The 21,771-nt window shown below is 54.2% G+C and overlaps 1 protein-coding gene across 1 annotated transcript in view; it reads right to left on the bottom strand.

Moving 5' to 3' along the window:
* Nucleotides 1–3,890: 3,890 nt before the first annotated feature.
* PBX1 (pre-B-cell leukemia homeobox 1) overlaps nt 3,891–21,771 on the bottom strand; it is a 239,678-nt gene continuing 221,797 nt past the window's right edge. Inside the window, exons 10-11 of the mRNA XM_014528521.1 lie at nt 10,455–10,533; nt 3,891–8,188 (exon numbers count right to left, since the gene is read on the bottom strand). Coding sequence (XP_014384007.1) covers nt 8,096–8,188; nt 10,455–10,533 — 172 coding nt within the window. The 3' untranslated portion in view covers nt 3,891–8,095. The remainder of the gene's footprint in view (nt 8,189–10,454; nt 10,534–21,771) is intronic.

Here is a 21,771-nt window from a genome sequence, read left to right as displayed (position 1 = left end):
TTAAAGCATAGTGATTAATCACAAAAACAATATGTAATTATATATGTGTTTTCCGATGGTCTTAGGCGACCCCTGTGAAAGGGTTGTTCGACTCCCAAAGGGGTCGCGACCCACAGGTTGAGAACCGCTGTTCTAAATAATAGGTCCCACATCCCGGAAGCGGCTTCTAGAGCTTCCTCTTGTTCTGCTCTCGGGGGATTAGCTGCTTCCAGTCAATCCACATCTGTCCTACGAGCCCAGCTCGCTCTCCTCCCCAGCTGAGGGCTTTGTTAGTGGACATCATGATTGTAAGTTCTTGCCCACGCTTGTAAGTTGAGGAATGCATTTGTATCATCAACAAAGGCCTAGAGGTTAGGGTTTTTTTTTTGTTGTTTAATTGTTTGTCTTATGGAAAAAGTCTTGCCGTGTGGGTTCCGCTGGAGGTGAGGGTCCTGAAGGCTGGCCCCCTGCTCAGACCGCTCAGTCCAGGACCGTCTGTGCCGAGCATGCCACCCCCGGGACAGGAGCCGGGACTTGCAGAGAGAGCGCTCTTTACAAGCCCAGAGGGATGGAACCGGGCGGCTGATGGGCAGTTTAAACTTGGCCACCTCTGCTTAACAGGAGTTGGGGGGCAATAGGAGAGAAGCCTCAGGCAAACCCCAAAGAGATGGCAGGAGGAAAGTTTCTGCTGCTTTGTAAGAACTGGGATCCCCAGGTTAAGGGGTGCAGGGCTCTGTGGGCGGACGGCTCCTCGGGCACCGGTGCCACCTGCGGGCTGTGGGGGAAGTCATGCCAGTTGAGTGTGAAGGCAGGGCTGGTGGGGAAGTGCGTCTGGAGATAAGCCTTGAATATGTAAGTGAGCACCCGGGGGCAACCGCGGGGAGGGGCCTCTTTGCAGGAAATCCTGCCTCTTTCAGAGCTGGTTTTGGAGTGAGAAGGCGGAGCAGAGGCTGCCATCCCCACTGGACTCAGAGGCCTGTCCTCAGTTCCAGGGGGTGACCCTCACCCATCACCTGCGCGAGGGCTGAGGTTTCCTCCCGCTTCCTCACTGGCTCTCCTAGTTCTCTCTTCCTCCCCGGACGCTGTCTCCCTGAGGCCCTTCGGCGGTGCCGGTCACAGGGCTATGATCTGGGGTAGGGGAGCCTCTAGGAGCCTGGTGTACGGTGCTTTCCAAATTCCTTTTGGAAAACATGGGCACTGGCGAGATGCAAGGCTGGAGTAACTGGACGAGGAGGGGCTGGCATGGCCACCCCATTCGATGGAAGGGGCCTCCCTGCTTCTGGGGACAGAGCAGGACGTCTGGTTGGGAATACATGGGGGGGGGCAGGGTCAGGGAAGGGACAGCTGTGGACTGGCATTGCCTGGAGCTTGAACTTAGAAGGAGGGAAGCGTTTTATTTTGAACTCCAGTTTCTCTCTGGGCATTAGTAATGGGGCACTCCAGCTCTGGGCCTGTGTGCCATCAGGCGGTGCGGCGAGGAGCCTCGAGCTGCCCTGGACGTGCGCTGAGCGTCCGGGCAGAGAGTGACTTCGGCTCCGGGCGCAGTGTGACCTGGACGTTAACAAGTGGACCTACTGATCTGACCAGGAGTCCAGAGCTCCAGGCGACCTGCCTTTTGCACGGGCCCCGGAGGTCCGCCAGGACCACAGTGTCCAAGGCGTGTGGCCTGGGTGTGGTCACCCCCACAGCCCTTTATACTCATCTTCCCACCCACATGGCCCAGAGGAGCCTGGAAGTTTGCTGCAGCCGGCTGCTCCTCAGAGGCCCAGGGCTGGCGGCCCTGCCGCCCTCTACTGTACCATGAGCTTCTCTGGGGGTCAGGAGAGTGGGGCGCCCACCCCCACTCCAGCGCCAGTCCAGACATCAGGTTAAAGAAACACCCTCCTGGGCTCCCGCACCGAGAGGGCTCAGAAGACCTGCGCTCCCGCCTGTCCACGCGGCCGTTCCAGAGGAGGCTACGTTCTGGATGACGCATGGTGTCACACACTGTTTCCTGCTCTGGTCACCCGGCTTCAGCCAGGACGGCGAGGAGGACTGCGAGGTCCGAGAGCAGGAGTCACGATGGGGGAACACCTCAGATTTTGTGCGTTTAAGCCTTGGAACTCGGCTCTCCCAGGGGACCCCTCCAGCAGCGATTAACCCGTGGAGTGACCGCCCAAGGTGGACGGCTGCCTCCAGGAACACAGGCTGGTGCTGAGCCCCGAGTTTAGACAGCACAGCCATGGAGCATGTTGCGGGGAGGGAGAGTGTTGGGCGCACAGGCCTGGGCCACACCCTTTCTGGACCTTCCTCACTGAAGAGCGGAAGCCGCCTGGGAAGGGACGACGCGCTTTCCTGGTGGGTCCCGTGCAGGGAGCACGTGGGCCTGCTTTGCTCTTGCCTATTCTTCTTGGCCACGAAGTGTGACAGGTGGCCAGCTACTCAAACGCCCATGTGTGCTGAGTGCCAGGGGCCAGGGCATTTAGGAACGTGAGCGGAAGGAGAGGTGAGCCCTCATACCTGTCCCCTCTGGGACCGGAGGGGGGGGAGGGCACATTCCTGGGGGGCGGGGCACAGCCCGGGAGGAGCCGGATCCCGGAGGCACCGCCTGGACACGAGGCCAGCACCCACCGGGGCACGTCTCCGGCTCTCGGGTGAAACAGGCTGGGTTCTGCTGTGGACACATTGTGTCCTTCGGTCGCTTTGCTGTGACAGTTCAGTAATCACTCTGGTTAGTGAGCTGGGGTGAGTAGGTCCACGAAGTCCGGGCAGCGGAGGAGGGAAGTGGCCTGAAGTCGCCCTGCACACCGGACCCCGTGTCCCAATGTTCCGATCGGAAGAGGGGACCCGAGGCCTCTGTCCTCTGGCCATGTTCTCAACACCAACATTCGCAGGTGAACTTATACTTTTGAGGCCATGGAGCCCTCAGGCTGGCCCTTCATAAAAACGATAATTTGATCCCATCGACTCTCCATTCCTTTGCTGTTTTCTGTTGATTAGAATCAAACGGTGATGAGGGTGAGAGGGTGATAGGGACACTGGGTACAGACCTGCCCCCTGGGCCCTGACGGAGCCCTGGAAACAGTGCAGGTGGTGCCCCAGGGGCACAGTGGGCCGCCAGAGCACAAGTCCCACCACTGCCTGGCGCTGCAGGCTGGGCGCTGTCCCAGCCAGGACACCGGATGCCACTTCTAACAGACTCTGACCCCAAAGGTCGGGGCGCAGGGAGTGCGACAGCGGGGGAGCAGACACAACTCAGGGGGGTGTGCGGACCTGTGCGGCTCCCCCTGCTTCTGAGAGCGGAGCCCTTCCAACCTCGGTCCCTTCTCTGGGGACATCTCTTAGGTCCCATGATTTTCCTGGGCCCAAATCACAGACAAAGAGAAGGGAATTGGAGTCGCTAGCAAAGAGCTGACTCGCAGACTTAAAATTTGTATGAGCACCTGCCTAGACTTGTAGTTGGTGCTTAGGGGAGGTGGGGCACCAGCCACAGACAAGCAGGCAAGAGGAGGTGCTCTGCCCTCCTGCAGCACCGCTACTTTTTCCCATACAAGGTCCTTCCTTCCACCCTGGCTGGGGTGGCTCAGTGGGTTGGGCATCCTCCCATGCACTAAAAGGTAGCCAGTTCGATTCCCGGTCAGGGCACATGCCTAGGTTTCGGGCTCGATCCCCAGTAGGGGGCATGCAGGAGGCAGCTGATCAATGTTTCCCTTTCTCTCTCTCTCTCAAATCAATAAAGATCATCCTCAGGTGAGGATAAAAAATCCTTCCCTTCCTGGGTGAGGTCCGTGGCCGAGTCATCGGCCCCAGGGCCACGTACAAGACTGTAAGATGATTAGGGTGACAGACCACAGTCCGAACAGGCCCGGCCCTCCGCTGGGGGAAGAAAAGTGACAGCATGTGAAAGAGAACACTTACACCACACACAAGTGTATTTTTTGCAACAAAAGAAACTATTTATTTGGAATATGCATTACCAGTACAAATTAGGAGACTGTAAAATCTACACCGTGTTAGTATCATCATCGAGAACACAGAGCTTCCGTCGGATCAAAGGAACGAAGCCAGTGCTCACAGAAGCAGAAAAGCTCAACTTTCAAACCAAACAGGGCAGAGCTTCGCAGGGTTACACTCTGAATATAAGAGCAGGGTAGGAAGCAGAGATAAACCAACAGCCGAGGGAAACACTTCAAAATAACTGGAAGCGCCAAAGGGAAAGGAAGGAGGAAGCGAGAAAAGGGGGAACACATTGAATGTTTCATTTATTTTAACAAAAGGCAAAAAAAAAGGTTACAAAAAATAAGATTCCAGGAAGCTTCGCACAAGGGAGTGAACCATCAAGGCGATGTGAAAAGCGCGCGGCCATTCGGCTGTGACAGAACCAGCGGCCGGCGGTTCGGGTAGAGACGGTCAGGAAGTGCCGCTGCCGGCTCTGATTCTCCACTTTCCTCACCCGGGTGCTGGCTGCTTTCGGGACTCGTGGTCATTTGTTAAAGGACAGAGTTTAAAAGAGAGCTCCTTCCTGATAATACCGCCTTCTTTTCTCCTGGAACTAAAAAAGCATCCGAGCCCAGCCCGTCTCACCGAAGGCTGCACGGCGGCCGAAAGGCTGCGTGAGAATCACATCCGGGGCCCTGTCCAAAGCCGGGACCCCCAGCCCATCCCAGTGCCACCCCAGCCGCCCGGGAGTCTCTGCAAGGAAAGTCCCCTCGGCCGGGGGGGCACCCTGGCTACCAGCCTCGCCTGCAGGTGCGCACTCCCTCCCGGCGCAGGGCGTGGCGTCCACGTGGGCCTGATCTCTGTGACGTCAGCTCAGTTCTGGGACAAAAACCGAAGCAGCAAGAAACAGCCTCTGTCCGGCTGCCATCTTTTCACATCGCCTTGGTACATGTGTAAGGAAAAAAACAGCAAGATCATACTCCTGACAATGAAAAAAAAGCACCCCTATAAACAAACCAAAAATAACACAAAACAAAACATCATTCTTTTTGTTATATTTTCAAGAGCAGGAATAAAGGGGGAAAAAAGAATTCATTTCTGGGTCTCAAAGTTAAGAAACATAGTAACGTGTTAGGTTGTACCTCTATGATGCTCACTATCCCAACTTTTTTTTTCTTTTTTTCTTTTTTTAGTTTACAAAATGAATTACGGTCACTTTTAAACATCGTGGAACAGGAAATGGGTGTGCACAACTCGACACTTGTCTAGCATTCTTGAACTAATTCACAAATGCAAGAAAATAAAAGAGAAATGGGGAGCATGGCCAATGCGGGTCGTTCCGTGTGAAAACAGACGTGGCGATGAGGGCGTGGGCACGGAGGCGACCCCGTCCTGCTTTTCGTGCTGTGAGGGTCATTTTTAAAATTTTTATTATAAACACTATTAAATCCAGACCGCTTTTTTGGTTTTTTTCCCTTTATCTGAATATACAAGAACATTCATTATCAAATGTTCGTCATCAGTACTACAAAGAACAAGACACGAGTCGCAAGAAACAATGGAAAATGTTAATAAAGCTGAGAGGATTGTTGAGTATTTTTTTAAAAAGTTTTCTTTAAATTTGAGTTTCTGTAGTTTTATCTTTTTTTGGTATCGAAGTCAGGTTTTTTCTGGGCAGAAAAATAAAACTCAGAAGGGAATGGGGGAGGGTAAGTGAGAGAAAAGGCAACCAGCAGCCAAATAAAACCATGTCACGAAGGTGCCACCGGGCAGAAGCGTGTGCGGGGGGCCACCCCACCCAGGAGCAAGGGACGGGAAAGGGGGCGATGAGCAGTTACAGGTGGGCAAACCCCAGGGGACACCACGGCCAGGACACTGCGCGCTCCCCTGTCCCTGGGAAGCTGAGTCCTGGGCACACGGGTGGGCGAGCCTGAGGGGCAGGAGCTCCAGGGCGCTGCCCCCCACAGGCCCTCTGTCCACCCCACCCGCTGGCTGACTGTGCTCTCAGGGTTTGCTTAACTTGAGAGACCTCCTGGCGCCAAGCGGATGTGAGCGGGGCCGTGGAGGGAGAAAGGAAAGGTGCAAAGAGGGCTGCGTGTGGCGGTGACAGCGGGTGCAGCTGCCACAGGGCAGGCACCGAGCTCTGCTCCCATCTTCCCACTGACCCGAAATGGAAACCCTTCAGCCAAACCGGGCTTCCTGCAGCTGCAGGAGAACCCTGCGCCCAAGGTCAGGTGTCCCCGAGGTATCCCTGTGCCTGCGTCCGCGCGTCCCTGCCGGAGACGGGTCTCCTCGGCTGGATGGAGACGCGGTGCCCTCGGCACCCTGCGTGGAGCCCGACCCGTGACGGCTCAGGGCGCACAGCAGCCCGACGTGGCTTCCTCGCGCTCCTCGTCAGCATGATCCCAACATCTCCCCGTTCTCCTGTCCAACACGCACGCCCTCAACACTCGCGGGAGCAGTTTCTGCCCATTAGTGCACCACGCGGAGCCACCCTCAGGGCCACACCCCGGACGCCCCGCAGCAGCCGGGCCTGGGCACTGGCAAGGCCAGCATTAGATTCAAGCACAAACTGAGAGAACCAGGGCCGATGTTTCCATGTGGGAGGTTATCTCTCTTCTAAGGAGCCAAACAGACCAAAGCAACCAAACAAGCAACAGCCATGACCTGCCTTTGCCATCACGGTGACGGAGGGCCGATGTGACCAGACGTTAGACCAGGAAATCCGCTGCCTCCTGACCTCAGTCAGTTTCTCTCGGAGACGCTGCTCCCGCCCTCACCCTGCAGCTCGGGGAGAAGGGCCCCCGCGTCCTGTCTCGCAAGCCCGGCCAGAACCGTCCGCGCGTCACAGATCCGGGACGAGGCCCTGAGAGAGCTGAGCACCGCCCACTCGACAGATGACATCAGAGAACAGCTTCCCTGCGCGTCTCCCTGGACAGGCCCACAGCGTGACTGTCACCTGAGGAGTTCGCTGAGACCTTGACCTCCCGTCTCCGCCACTCGCAGGTCCTCAGACAAGCCAGCGAACAGGTACCGCGCCGAGCTCTCACGCCACTGCGTCCTCCAGACCTAGACGCGGTGCACAGAACTGAACAGTTCATGGCAGGTCCCTAGCGCCCAGACAAAGACAGAACAGAGCGCTCCACCGCACGCGTGCCTGCGCCTGAGGCTCCGGCAGAGCCAGCAGGGAGGGACCCTGGGAGCTGGCCTGCCCTGCGGGGTGGTTCTGGCGTGTGTGTGTGTGTGTGTGTGTGCTGGGGCCGCCGGTCCTGGATGCCGCGGGCTGCTTGTCTGTGTCCTTCAGAGTCTCTCTCATGGGCTCACAAGGCGGATGGCACTGTTACTAATGTAGGCATCTGTATGAGGCATGTGGCTGATCGTGGGGCGGTGCATGTGAGAGCCTGTGCATGTGCCTACAGGTATGTGTGCACGTGCATGTGAGGGGAGGGTTCAGGAGAGAACGACCCCCCCCTGTGACGCACCTGGCACCACGCTGACCCACACCTGGCTCCGCAGCGTCTGGCCCCCCAAGTCCGCCTCTGCCAGGAGCTGTCCAAGGACAACGAGAAGCCTGGACGCTGCCTCCCAGGCCGCGCCCTCTCCTGTCGCTGACTTCCTGCCTGGCATCTACCTGGCGGAGCTGAACCCAGGACACAGCGCCTTCGGGAGCCCGGCTATGGCAGGACCCAGGGAAGCCGGGCTGGGAGGCAGCGGGCGGGGGAGGCCGAGGAGCAGGGCAGCGGGGCGGTTCCTGTGAGAGGTAGTGAGTGATGGGAGACAGGGCTGCCTGGCACGGGGCTCGATGAGGTAACGTGGCTCCTCATACCACCAGCGTGAACACATACAAACGCTTTTATTGTTTTCTTTGCATTTTTCCCCTCTTTAAATTCCTCTAATTGTTGAAAATATCCTTCAGTGACATGTAGCGGGCAGGGGCCCAGGGAGTGGAGGGCAGGGGCAGGGGCGGTGAGGGCACCAGGCTGACGCTGCTGGCAGGGAAGGCTGGCTTCTACCCAGAAAAAGGGACAGAGTATAAAGAAGTGTCCAGATTGGCCGGAGGGCCTCCCGGGAGGAGAGGGAGGAGCTCATGGTGGCTGCTGATGGCTGCGCCTCCGGTCTGACCGCTTCAGCGTGGGAGACCCTCCCTCCGGCCCCGCCCGCCGGGCGCAGGGTCAGCCGGGATGCGCGTGCGGGGAGGTCAGTTGGAGGTGTCGGAGTGAACGCTGCCAGGGCCTTCTGTAGGGGACGTCACTGATGAGGGGGTAGTCGCATCCTGCCAACCTCCATTAGCCTAGAAGGGAAGAAGGAGAGAAGTCAGGCTGTGAGGGGCGGTGGGAGCACATGATGACGATGACAAGGAGGAGCCGTGAGAAGGCGGCTCAGGGCCTGCCAGGGGGCACTGGTCAGCAGGCTGTCCTTGTGGTCACTCCCCCGCCCCCTCAGTGGCTGGGGCCTCCCTGTGCCTGTGATACCGAGTCCCGCACCTCCGTCAGGTGAGACCACCTGCCCTGCAGGTCCAGGGGCCCGAGTCCCGGTGCTGACTCTGGCCGGGCACTCCCACCCCTTTGGCCCCGAGTCCCCCTTGAGAAAAACAAAAAGGCTGCCCAACTGCCTCCGAAGGGCCCTTCCAGCTCCGAGTTCCCCAAGCCCCGGGTCCCAGGCGCCTCCGGCACATGTCAATGGCTGGGGGCCGTTCCTGTCCTCAGCGGGCACTGACCACACCTGGGGGAACTATGACTCAAGGCAGGACCCAGCAATGCACAGCCCGGCTGCGAGGAAGGTTCCAGGGAGGCGAACCCCGTCTTGAGGAGGCACCTCGAAGAGTACAGAGGGCGACCCGGGAGAAGAGGGCGCTCAGCCAGCGCCTCGGCCTGGCCTGTGGGAAGATGTCTCCAGGGGGTGAGCCGGGTGTCGACGCTTGGTCTCCATTTGTACATTCTTTTCCTAAGGCTCAGTCCAGAGCATCCAAACAGCAACACGGTTCCGACAGGACCTGCGTCAGTGAGCACCCCTACAAGGACCCGGCACTCGGATAGCCCGGCAGGACGTGCTGCGGCTGCGACTTCATGACCCCGCCCTCGATCGCCCACTGACTGTGTGAGCCACGCAGTGTGTGTGTGAAAGGCACTAATCTCCTTCCCTCCCAGATAACAGCCCTCTGCTCCGAACACGCGAGGGAGGCCCGGACCAGGCCTGACGCTCCTGGAATATATGGGGTCAGGGGCAGGGGTGACTATGGCATTGGTGGGGGCAGCTCCTCCCCGCAGCATGAGGGGAGGTCTCCACCCATCACAAAAGAGCAGATCTGGACACATTTTCTAGACCAGAAAAACTAGGCTTTCCCTGCACCTGCCCTGATCCCCTCTCCCTGCACCTGCCCTGATCCCCTCTCCCTGCACCTGCCCTGATCCTCTTCTCTCTCCCACTCCCTCCTTCCTTCCACTCTCTCTGAAAAGCAATGGAAAAATATCCTCTGGTAAGGATTTAAAAAAAAATGGAACTGCCATTTGTCACAGTGATCTCATTTCTTGGAATAGATCCTAGAAAGCCAGAAACACCAATCAGAATATATGCACCCCTGTGTTCATAGAAGCATTATTTACAATAGCTAAGATCTGGAAATAGCCCAAGTGAATGAATTAAAAAACTGTGATTCACTTACACAATGGAATACTATGCAGCTATATATATATATATAAAAAAGAAGGATCTCTTACCCTTTGAGATGGCATGGAGGGACCTGGAGAGTAGTATGCTAAGCAAAATAAGCCAGACAGAGAATGACAAGTATCACATGATTTCGCTCAGATGTGGAATCTAATGAACAAAATAAACTGATCCAGAGACATCGAAGCATACAACAGACTGACCTTTTTCAGAGGAAAACCGGGGGGGGGGGGGGGGCGGGAGGAGAGCTCAGGGCTGTCCCCGGCGCTGGTGGGCGGCCAGGGAGGGAAACACAGACACAGAGGCCCCGCCCCCGTGACCCGCATGGGCACCCACAGGCTTACCAGGGCAAGCACGGCCAGAGCCACCGTTTCCCACCAAGGCAGCTGGAGCACCCAGGTTCCCGGCAGGCAGCTTTCCCAACATTTTACAGGGAGCTTTCCGAGAGCTGCTCCGAGTTGCCAGGATGCTCCCTGGGAAATCTCAGCCTGGCCACTGCAGACCCACCTTGAGCTGCGACCTTTAAAAATGCAGCTCTGACCTCCTCCCCACCCCTCCTCCACCTTCAGTGGCTTCGAGCTGAGGGTCCGCGTCCCCCTCAGGCCTGCGCTTCCTGCCCTGCTCAATGCTCGTGGTTCATGCTTCAATACCCCCTCCCACCACTCAGGAGTTCCCATAGCAGAGGGCCGCGCTCACCCAGTCCCCACCACCCACACCTGCTGTCTCCACCTTGAGGGTGTGCACGTGTCCCATGTGCCCCGAGCATGGTCTCCTGGGGGCAGCCCTGTCCTCTGTCACATCACAAGGCACTGATGCTGCCACGGGCATGTCCTCGCCCGCCAGACCATGAGCACCACTGTGGGGCTCCTGGCCGATTCCACGCTGCCTACCAGTGCCTGCACCTCACAGATGTTAGACAATGTCCGAGAGGGACAAGCGAAGACGTGAGGGAACATGTAGTGGCACTGGCTGTGGAGAGATATATGGTCTCAGGTGGGTGACCTCCATGACCATTTATACCAAGCCATGTAAGCCCAGGAACAGCTGAGAGAGCCTGGCCGCCTGTAGTTGGCCATATAGGCCCAGGAAACAGCTGAGAGAGCCTGGCTGCCTGTACTTGGCCATGTACACCCAGAAAACAGCTGAGAGAGCCTGGCCGCCTGTACTTGGCCATGTAAGCCCAAGAAACAGCTGAGAGAGCCTGGCCGCCTGTACTTGGCCATGTAAGCCCAAGAAACAGCTGAGAGAGCCTGGCCGCCTGTAGTTGGCCATGTACACCCAGAAAACAGCTGAGAGAGCCTGGCCGCCTGTACTTGGCCATGTAAGCCCAAGAAACAGCTGAGAGAGCCTGGCCGCCTGTACTTAGCCGTGTACACCCAGGAAATACCCGCGAGAGCCTTGACAGCCTGTACTGAGACATATACGCCCAGGTTTACTTCCTGACATGCCACCCTGTGCAGGACCACACTGCTGGTCAGCTCGGCTTCTCTTACACCGCACTGCGGGGTCCTGGCCGAGACTGTACAGTAAGACGGTCAACCTGCCCTCTGTCCATTGGTAACATATGAACTCTTTTGTTACAAGTCACTTCTTCAGCCTTCTGTGCCACGCACTCTAACTGCCATCTATGGGTGCCCTGTCACAATCCAGACACAACCCTACCTGCCAATGCGCCCACCAGCACCATCCTGCCAACACCTAGTGCCATCCAACCGGAGGGCACCTGTCAGTGGGCTCTGGGATCGAGATCTACCCTGGCACCTTCTTAGTGTCATTCTTTTCTATTTCACCTGTGGCGAACACCCAGCATTCATGCCGCCATGTCAGGCACGTGGGACACGGGAGGGGCTGGTCGAGGCCGTCCCCTCACGTGGGTACAGTTCCCAGCTTTAGGGTCAGGTGCTTTCTTATTTCTATTAAAAGTGCAAATGTGACTGTTACGCAGAACGTTTCCACATCCTGCAGGCTCCGTAGGTTTGATGTATACACAGGAAGTTAAAACTTACGAACTGTTTAATTATCTTTTCAGAGAGAGAGAGAGAAAAAGAAAAAGCTCAGTTTGTCTGGGCTAAATAGAGGTGTCTTAGGACAGAAAACTATTTCTATATGAATAGACACCCTCCGCACTCAGACCTGCAAACCCCAAACATGTCCCCTTACACACATCGACACCGTGTGCAGAACACACATGCATGTATTCTCATAGACTGAGCACACATTCAGAACATACAGCACCCCAGGAATGAGCGTGCATGCGCGGACACACACACACGTTTCGGGAAGAAAGCTGTAAGAGACTATTATGTTTACTCATAGCCAACTCTGGGTAATTCAAGCAAAGGGCATTTGTTTTACTCTCAGTATAAGTGATCTGATGGGCTGACTCTCTACAGCCCTAAGTTCTTCGTTTTATTCTTATAACCTCTGATTTTGCTTTGCTTTGTTGAAAGATATCCTTTACTCATGGTGCACATGGAGGCTACACACATACTTCCACGTGATGGGGTCTCCACGGAGCACACACATCACTCGGGGTGGACACCTCAAGGCCACTGACCATCACACAGAAGCTGAAGCCCCTCTCACTCGTCTGCCGTCCACACAGCCATCACCCCAGATAACCAGACCCACAGTGACATGCCGCAATGCCGCGGAGAGACACGGAGCCAACTCCACGCCCAGAGACTGGCATATTCAAGTACAGCGAGGACAGTAATAGCAACTTACATGCCATCACTGAGACAAAGCCACAAAGGCCGCGGTGGCAGCCACTTATTTTGAAGCCTATTATTTGTGGGAGGTACAAGCTGTAATCACAACAGAAACTTTCAAAGCCCTTATCCTCCGTGACGCACCAAATCTATTTCAGACCCCTAATTGCTATGTCACCAGAGAGCTGGCTGCTTAATGCGCTCAAATGGCGCTGAGAGCTTGCAGGGTTGCGGCCGGCAGAGCGTGGGGGGTAGGGAGGGGGGTGCAGGGGGCACAGCCTCCCTGCTGCCTTCTTCATTCAGGGAGGCGTCTCGCTCAGAACTGTTTACAGGTGACGTGAGAGAAAGGCTTGAAGACCGCCGCATCCAGACTGTGAACTCACATCCTTGATGCGGGACCCTTGTTAGGCTGGGATTCTTGTCCACATGGAACGTGGACTGACTTTTTAAATTTTAGCTTTTTCCCTTTTATATTGTCCCAGAAATGCCCCAGCTGTGTGGCTGTGGCGGGTCCGGAGAAGCCAGGGCAATGACTAGACGGAGAGAGAAGGTATTCTATATTCCCACTGCAGCTTGGTTCTTATCTTTTTAAGATCAATAACAGTACCACTAACAGATCTGCCTTTAGTTTTCTTAGGATAACAACGGCTTTCCTGCCGAAGAACTTTCCACTGAAATAAACAGAATGGCACATGGGGTGGGGAGGCCTCCTCCACGGGCATCCCGCCATCTAGAAGCAGAGTTTTCTCCACTTTCCACATGCCCTCAGTGCAGTGGTGGGACATCACACTGCAGAAGAGTTCGGGAAGTCACTGAGAAAAAGGTGGACATTTCAAGAATACATTTACAAGGCTAATAAACATGAAGAAATTTACGAGTAATCAAAAAGAAACAAATTAAAGTCAAGTGAAAGTGAGACACCCTTTTATAATTTAACTAGTGGCTTGGTGCACAAATTCGTGCACATTGAAAGGAAATTAATTAGAAGAAATATTTTAGTATCGCTATTTGCCCTTTCTCTATAATAGAAGTGTCAACCAAATTCACAATCGACAATGACAGATCGAAACATATGTGTGCGATTGGCGCCAGCGAGAGCTTTATATGTATCATGCATGCACGAGTCAACGTAGCCTTTTATAGATTAGAGTTGCTTAATTGGACCTGCTTTCTGATGTAGCTAAACTTTTCCCAGCCCAGTGAAGCACCCCAACTTCTCTTTCAGGTAATTGTCAGCAACACAGCAGATTATATAAATATCAACACGAAGCAGATTATTATTGTAGATCATGCAGGGAGAACAAAGGGTAAAATATTTAACTGCAGCAGTGTTTGACTATATTCTATGCAGTGAGAAAACCTGAAGTCATTGTCAAGGTCCACCATTTCTTACTTTTCAGTTGGGTCAAGTTTCTGAGCTTTCTAAATCTCTGTTTTCCAGCTAATGAAAAGAAAATAGGATTCCACTGAGTCTCCTATCTACTTACTCCAGGACTTCTGTGAGGATCAAATGAGATGAGGCACGGAAAACGCTTCACAGACATTAGGTTGAAGTGTAAAATGTTTCCACCTGACTATAAAGCAAGTCATGTTCCTGGGCTGAAGAAACTGCAAGGAGGCTAGTCACTAGGGAGAGGAAGCTGGGCGTTGCTATGTGATGTCATTACTTGGACGGACACTCAGCATATTAGCCTTTTATATAGATAGATAACTGACAAATCTGAAACACGGCTAAGTCATTGTCATTGAGCTTGTGGCGAACTGGGGACAACCATGAGCTGCTGGTGGGAAGAACAAATGCATAGATGTTTCCAGGAGAAAAGGGTTAGACATCTTCTGCCCTTTGCTCCGTCGACTCCATTTTCAGAAATGTATCCAAGGAGTAACAGAAAGCATGCACCTAATTCCCTTAACTATGATGTTTGCCACAGAATTATTAAAATTGTAAAAAGAAAGCAGCTTCAGTGTCCGCAGTAGAGACTGATTAAATAAACTAGGGGCATTCCCTATAACAGGCTCCTTATGTAGTTACTAAAGTTATGTTTGACATGTTTAATGATATGAAAAACACTCATAATGTATTTTTAGTAAAAGAAGTAGGTTACAAAATGACATTTTTTATATGATCACGTTTCCACATGCATCACACACATGAAGGCTGCTGAGAAAAGAGTTAGCAGTCCTTTCCTTCCGTGTGATTCCTGCACACCCCAGATGTTCCACATCGCATGTTAGCCTGTAACATTTAAACAAAGCATGTGAAGGAGAGTCCGCAGCTAATGTAGGTCTCGGTGTGTCTGAGATGCCCTGGCAACCCCAGAGCTGTGGGCGAGGACCAGTCCCTGCTGCCTCAGTTCCGGGGAGAGCAGCTGCCGGACCCGCCCAGCATGGGAGTCAGCAAGGGATTCCCAGCTCTCTCCAGAATACAGGGGCCTTGAAGAGTTAAATGGTTGTTGTCCCTTTAAAGTGTAAAGGAAACCGCTCAACATAGCCCTTAGCTTAACGGAGATGGGAGTTGCCTGGGGATAGGCAGTAGATCTTTTATGTCCCTGCTCTCACGTCCAATGGTTACTACAAGTCCAAGCAAATTCCCGCTGAACAAATGAGCGAGTGAAGGAATGACTGTGGACAGCACCTGTCCCAGAAAAAAAGAGTGAGGAAGAGAAGGAAGAAGACACCACTGCTCCGGTCCCTGAATACACACCCACAGGTTTCTGGTGGGAGTTGGCTAGGGTTAGAGGGTACAAGGTTTAGATAAGGTGAGGTTCAAATATGGGTATCAGTCTGTGAAAAATGAAAAAAAAGGGAAGAAAAAAATCATTCTTTTGTGGGAAAGACTCCCCAAATAACAAAAATGAAAAGTAAGTCTTTGGGGGCAGGCAGACAATTCAGCCACAAGTCAGCCACAGCCTGCCTGCTGGTTAGGAAGGAAGGGAGAGGGGAGGGAGGGAGGGAGGGCGGGAAGGCGGGAGGAGAAGGAAGACCTCTTGACAAAGGTTAGAGTAGGATCCTTTCAAAAAGTATGCATTAAGCACCTACTATGTATCAGGCCTGGTTACAAAACCAGGACGCTTGTCATCAGAACTAGGGCCTGGAGAGGAAGTAAGAGCAAGAATCCGGGAACCGTACGCAGGCGTGGTCTGCAGGACCTGGGAGGTGCTGAGGGAGCAGGGCTGTGGCGGGTCTGCCCCTGCCCGAGGCACTGGGCAGGAATTCTCTGGCTGGAACACTGTAACTGCTGGGAATGGCCTCCAGGAACGGAGCGCTCCCAACAGGCGGGAGAACCGCCAGGCGCTTCTGCACAGTGTCCAGACAGGAAGGTCCGGCGGGTCCTCGGGGCTGCCCACAGCACACGGGGCGGGAGACCACGTCTGCAGGTCTGTCTCACTAGCTTCCATCTTGTTGTTGTTATCGTTCTGATGCCTCCTAACTTTCTTGTTTACATTTTAAAACCGACCTAATTGTGTTATTAAACTTGAATTACATAAGTTAATGCGTATAAACTGCCTAGCACAGGGGACCAAGTCAGTAAGTGTTAGTTATTAATGCAATTATTAAACGTCGTTTGAGCCTGTTAATTTTCTGTCCATATTGTTTTTAATTGTTCTTTAATTTCCTGCTTTACGGCACTTGCTGTTTATTGCTGCTCGGTCTGTTGTATAATCTCTGCCAGTACGTTCTCCGAGGCCGGGGTTTACCCACGCGCCCGCGCTGCTTTTCTGTTTGTATCGTTCTCCATAGTATTTGTGCACTTCCTCTCGCCATGTCTGGGCGCTCTATCGTTCTCCTGCCATCTTCATCCTCCACCGGCTTGTAGTTTAATCGTATATTATTTCTTCCTACTTCTCTATTTTTCTTATTTCCTAGCTCTTTTAAATTTAATTTGCCATTACTTTTCTATTTTCTATTTCTTTGTCTGACTCTGGTTCATATGTATTATCTTTGCAGTCTGCAGCAGTAACGCTTTCACTCAGTGAAGAGAGCTGACAAGGGGGCGGCAGGATGGCAGTCCTGGCCCGGCTGCGACTGGCCCTGCTCAGCCTCCTGGAGGCTCAGAGCGCCTGCTGTCTCCAGAGCCTCTCCAATACTGTCTAGTCCAGGGGTCGGCAAACTGAGGCTCGGCAAACCACGGCTCGCGAGCCACATGCAGCTCTTTGGCCCCTTCAGTGTGGCTCTTTCACAAAATACCGGCTCCTTCACAAAATACCGGCTCTTTCACAAAATACCGACTTCTGCGCATGGGCCACGAAGTTTCAATTGCACTGTACATGCGCGCCCACACGTGGTATTTTGTGGAAGAGCCACACTGAAGGGGCCAAAAAGCCGCATGTGGCTCGCAAGACCTGGTTTGCCAATCACGGGTCTAGTCTATTAAATAGGCAAAACTGGATTCTTCTCCCACTTGGCCATCCCCCGAATTTTTGTTGTTGTTGTATCTGGTTAATCCTCACCTGAATCCATTGATTTTTTAGAGAGAGTGGAAGGGAGGGAGGGGGAGAGAGAAAAAGGGGGAAGAGAGAGAGAGGGAAACATCATGTGAGAGAGACACATCGATTGGTTGCCTTCTGTACGAACCCCAAGTGGGGCCGGGGATGGAGGCTGTAACCCAGGTATATGCCCTTGACCATGAATTGAATCTGTAACCCCTCAATGCACAGTCAATGCTCTAACCATGCCCCACAGGCCAGGGTGGTCCCAGAGTTTTAAAAAAGGTAACCTGTGCTGCTATTTGGCACCTAGATTCCTGGAACAGTCTTGCCACCTGTGGTAATGACCTGCCAAGTCTCTCACGGAGACACTGGACCTAAGGTCGGCCCTGCTGCACATGACCACTGGGGCCGGCTTAGGCTTGAGAAGTTATTGGGTTCGATGAATTAGTGGCTGACTGAGCTGACCATTGCTAGTAATACATGTAGGCATTTATATATTTCCTGGAGGACCAATGCACGAATTCGTGCCAGGGGTTTGGCCCCCGCCACCACGGTGGCCACCTCTGCCTCAGCCCCCTCCCACCACACCTTCAGCCCCCACCCGCTGCGACTTAATCTGGAAGGTCATCCGGAAGGACATCTGGTCTAATTAGCATATTATGCTTTTATTATTATAGATATCTTAAATCCTCTCTCCATATTATTTCAGTGTTTAGAGCACATTATATGCTAATCTGAGCTAACCTCTTGTACACAGTTAATTTTTAATAAAGAGTTAGATTTTTATGAGGAAAAATGTACTTAAGCAGAAAGCGGTTTCCTGTGTTCTGTGTGAGGATGGCCAGCTCCCTGACACCATCGCTCTGCCGTTGGTGGCCACTAAAGGACTGTCGGGGCACTGGAACCGCTCTGCCCAACACGGCAGCCACCAGCCACACGAAGCTGATTTGTACATCAACTCATTCACTTTAGGTACAAATGAAAATTCATTGTCTCGGCCACACTCGCCACGTCTCAGGTGCCCACCAGCCTCGTGTGGCGAACGGCGCGTGTGGGACAGCAGTGACCAGAGTTCCCACCTGTGGCAGGACCTTCAGACCCCACGTGCCAGGGAAAGGGGCTTGTGGTGCCGCCATTTGCAAAATCTATGAGGAAAGGCAGTGCCAGCGCCTGCTTGCAATGAACACATGCATTTTCAGTTGACAGGGATCAGAAATAAGTCCTCTTACAAGGGCCACTCCCCAGGTGCTTTCAAAATGATATGACCTTGACTCCTGGGTGATGTGGTCCTTCCCTGGCGGAGGCGCAGGGCCTGCACTAGGCACCTCCCACCTGCCGGCTGCTGCCTCGGGCTTGTGGGGCTGAGGCCTCCACGTTCCAGGTGCTGCAGCCAGGCGCTCAGGAGCATGCGGAGGAGCAGGCGTCTCTTCACTTCCTTCCTCCTCTGGTACTTGTCCCAGATGCAGGTCGGTCCTGCCTTCTGCTTATTCTCTCAGATGGACAGTGTGTAGAGATCTAAATATTAATATTCAGGAACGTGGAAAAGAATCGTCCCCAATTCAAATCAAGCCAGAGATAAGTAGAGTTTAAAAACTATGCTTGACTTTTCCTAAGAAAGAGGTCCATTATTTCATCCAAAGTCGAGCTTGTGGGAGAACCAGGCCCTCCTTCAGAGGAGGCGAGAGGCCTCTTCAGAAATCAGTGCTGACGGCCCCGCATTAAATCTAGTCTATTTGCTTACTGTTTCCTGAGTGTAGAGGAACGGAGCGACCCCGGGAACGAGCTGCCCTTTGGAGGTTGCGAACGATTTCTTTATAGAGCAGAAGGCAGGACCGACTTGAGTGGCAAACCTGACGCGATCCTGTCCCAGGGGCAGTTCTAGTCCTGGACCTGGCAGACAGGACGGAACCACCCTGTCAGAAAGGCCACCGAGTGGCTACCGGTGGGAGCCCACAGGCAGCGCTCTGGGACAGGAGGAGCCGGAGGCTCAAGGGAGGGCCTCACAGCATCACCATCCCCTTCCCACGGTTAATGCAGATTTGAATCTTATTCCCAGAGAGCATGCATTGGCCAAAAAGCTTAGAAACCTTTTACAAAAAACAAGACTGAAGAACCTTTTAAAATTAAAAAGAGCGTATTGTGGATTAGTAAACATTTAAAATAAAAATCATTACTAGATACTTCACAGATGAATGGAAGAGCCTCCGGTCGTGAAATCCTGAGTGGTGAGCTGGCCACACTGACCGGCACCCAAGGCCACTGGGCCAGGTGTGGGGGCCGCGGTGGGTCTCAGGCTGAACGCACGGAGGCGGCAATGGAGAGGCGCCGAGGTCCCGGGCAGGGAAGGCCAGCGTTCAGGGACCCGCAGGAGAAAGAAGCAAGAGGCACGGACAGCAACTAGGAAATACACAGCCGTCCAGCTAACGCTCTATTTCTAACCTCGCGGTGACGGGATGGAGAGGGCGGTGTGAGTGGCAGGCACCTGGAGTCTCGCCCGTGACTCCCCGCCACGTCCACCCAGCTTGGTCGCCCTTGTCGTGGGCACAAAGCAGGCCAGGTGTCAGGTCCTGTCACGTGCTAACGAGGGGCCCGGGGTAGCTCTATCCCTGGAAGCACACCTCCCCCTCAGGACAGCCAGTGACACCGTCACCGCCTCACGGGGAACGCCCACTGTGAACACCCTTGCCCACGAGGAGAAAGAGGCCAATGAGCACCTTATCCCTGTAACGCCCACGGCACCCAGGGGACCGGGACGCCCGGCCAGGGCCTCTCCCACCCACAGTCTCTTCCCTCCGGCAGCCCTGGAGGCATCAGGGTGGAACCACCACCCATCTTCTAGAGGAGGCTCCACGCCTCCCTGGACACACATGCGGACCGACCCCTGACTCCAGATGGAGGTCTCCGGCCGCCCCTGGGCCCCCTTGCCCCTCAGTCTCACTCAGGGCAGGTGGTGTGGCTTCACGGATTTACACGGACGCTGGCTGTAACACATGGGAGCTGCGAAGCGCCAGGGGAGCGAGGAGGTTGCCCAGAAAACGTCCTGCTCGGATGAAACACGGCCAGGGCCCAGCTGGGCTCCAGCGCCGCCGGGCTGCAGGCGTTTATTTCATTTCTTGGCTGGAACCTTTCATTCCTGTCCTGTCTCTTCTGGTCTCCCTCCCTCTCTGTCTCCCTTCCTTCTCCTGGCAGCCACAGTCCCATGCTGCGTGCACACACACATACCCACCACATGAACACACACAACATGTGCACACACACAGTGTACACACTCACTCACACAACACATGCATGCACACAACACACACACAACACACACACACAAGGACACACAACACACACAACACAGATATTCACACAACACACACAAAACACACACATGAGGACACATACACACAACACACACAAGAACACACACAAGGACACATGCACAACACATGCACACACACATGCGCGCACACAAGGACACACCCAACACACGCACACACACACCACAAACACACACACAATACACACACAACACAGACACACAAGGACACACTCACACACAAAGGGCACACACACGAGGACACACTCACACACACAAGGACACACACACACACAAGGATACACTCACACACAAAGGGCACACACACAAGGACACACACACACAAGGACACACTCACACACACACAATACATGCACACACACGGACACATACACATCCCAGCTCATCCCACCACTAAAAAGTCATCTCACCCTCACAAGCTTGGTCTCGGCAGGTGGCACAATTTAAAACTGACACGGAGGGAACACCCTGTCGGGCCAGCCTTTGATTCATCCACCGCACATTAAACCAGGAACAAAATAAACAAGTTCACAGGGAGCGAACGAGAGGCTCTTTCAAGCTGCGTTTTGAAGCCGTGTCTGCGCGGCTTGTGCAATCAGACGTGATTGTCTGCACATGTTCGGTTACGACACTCCAGACACGGTGCCCAGCCCACAGGGTGACGTCCGAGCCCGTGCTCCCCGCTTAGGAAAGATGCCAACGCGGCTGCCCGCCGTTTCCTGCCCCGGCACGCAGACGCCTCGGCTCCTTTGTGAGCGCGCCACACTCTCATCCCCATCACACAGAGCAAAGCTCTTTCTGGAAAACTGTGTGTCAGGAAGTGGGTGAATGCATATGGCCTGGAGCACCCCCCCCCCGCCCCCCGCGCCAGCACTTAGCTCATCTGGAACCCATTTCCGAGCCCACACTTCTCCCCACGGATGGGTGGTTTCTAGGGGGGCACTGGTGACTCACCGGTCATACAGCAACTCGTGTCAGCACCAGAGGACGAGGGTCTTCGACTGCCCAGAGCCCACGAGGGTCAGCTCTGACTCCCTGCCCGCTTTGATCTCTGACCGAGACGGCCCATCCCCTGTTGGCGTGGCTGCTGCCTCTGGGCTGCCCCCAGCGGCCCCAACCCTCTAGTGCAGCGGTTCTCAACCTGTGGGTCGCGACCCTTTGGGGGTTGAACGACCCTTTCACAGGGGTCGCCTAAGACCATCGGAAAACATATATAATTACATATTGTTTTTGTGATTAATCACTATGCTTTAATTATGTTCAATTTGTAACAATGAAAATACATCCTGCATATCAGATATTTACATGACGATTCATAACAGTAGCAAAATTACAGTTATGAAGTAGCAACGAAAATAATTTTATGGTTGAGGGTCACCACAACATGAGGAACTGTATTAAAGGGTCGCGGCATTAGGAAGGGTGAGAACCACTGCTCTAGTGGATCATTCGTGGTGAGCCCAGACTCTCGGGACAGAACGTCCCAGCCAGCACGTGCTCCCGCTCTCCTCTTGTCCGGGCTGACTCCTCGCCCTCACACCCAGGCCTCCTCTGACGGAGCAGCTGGGGTTCCCTGGTCCGCAGTCCATGCCACTGGCCACCACGGAGCGGAGGGCCCCGTCACCTCCGTGGCAGACGCGACACCCCAGTCAGTACAGCGAGGATGACCTGTCATGCCTCTTTCCCTTCCTTCCTTCCCTCCTTCCTTCCTTCCTTCCTTCCTTCCTTCCTTCCTTCCTTC

Source organism: Myotis brandtii, unplaced genomic scaffold, assembly GCF_000412655.1.
Source record: "Myotis brandtii unplaced genomic scaffold, ASM41265v1 scaffold64, whole genome shotgun sequence".
NCBI lineage: Eukaryota > Metazoa > Chordata > Mammalia > Chiroptera > Vespertilionidae > Myotis > Myotis brandtii.
Note: the sequence above shows the minus strand (reverse complement) of the source record. Positions and strands in the feature narration are given on the sequence as shown.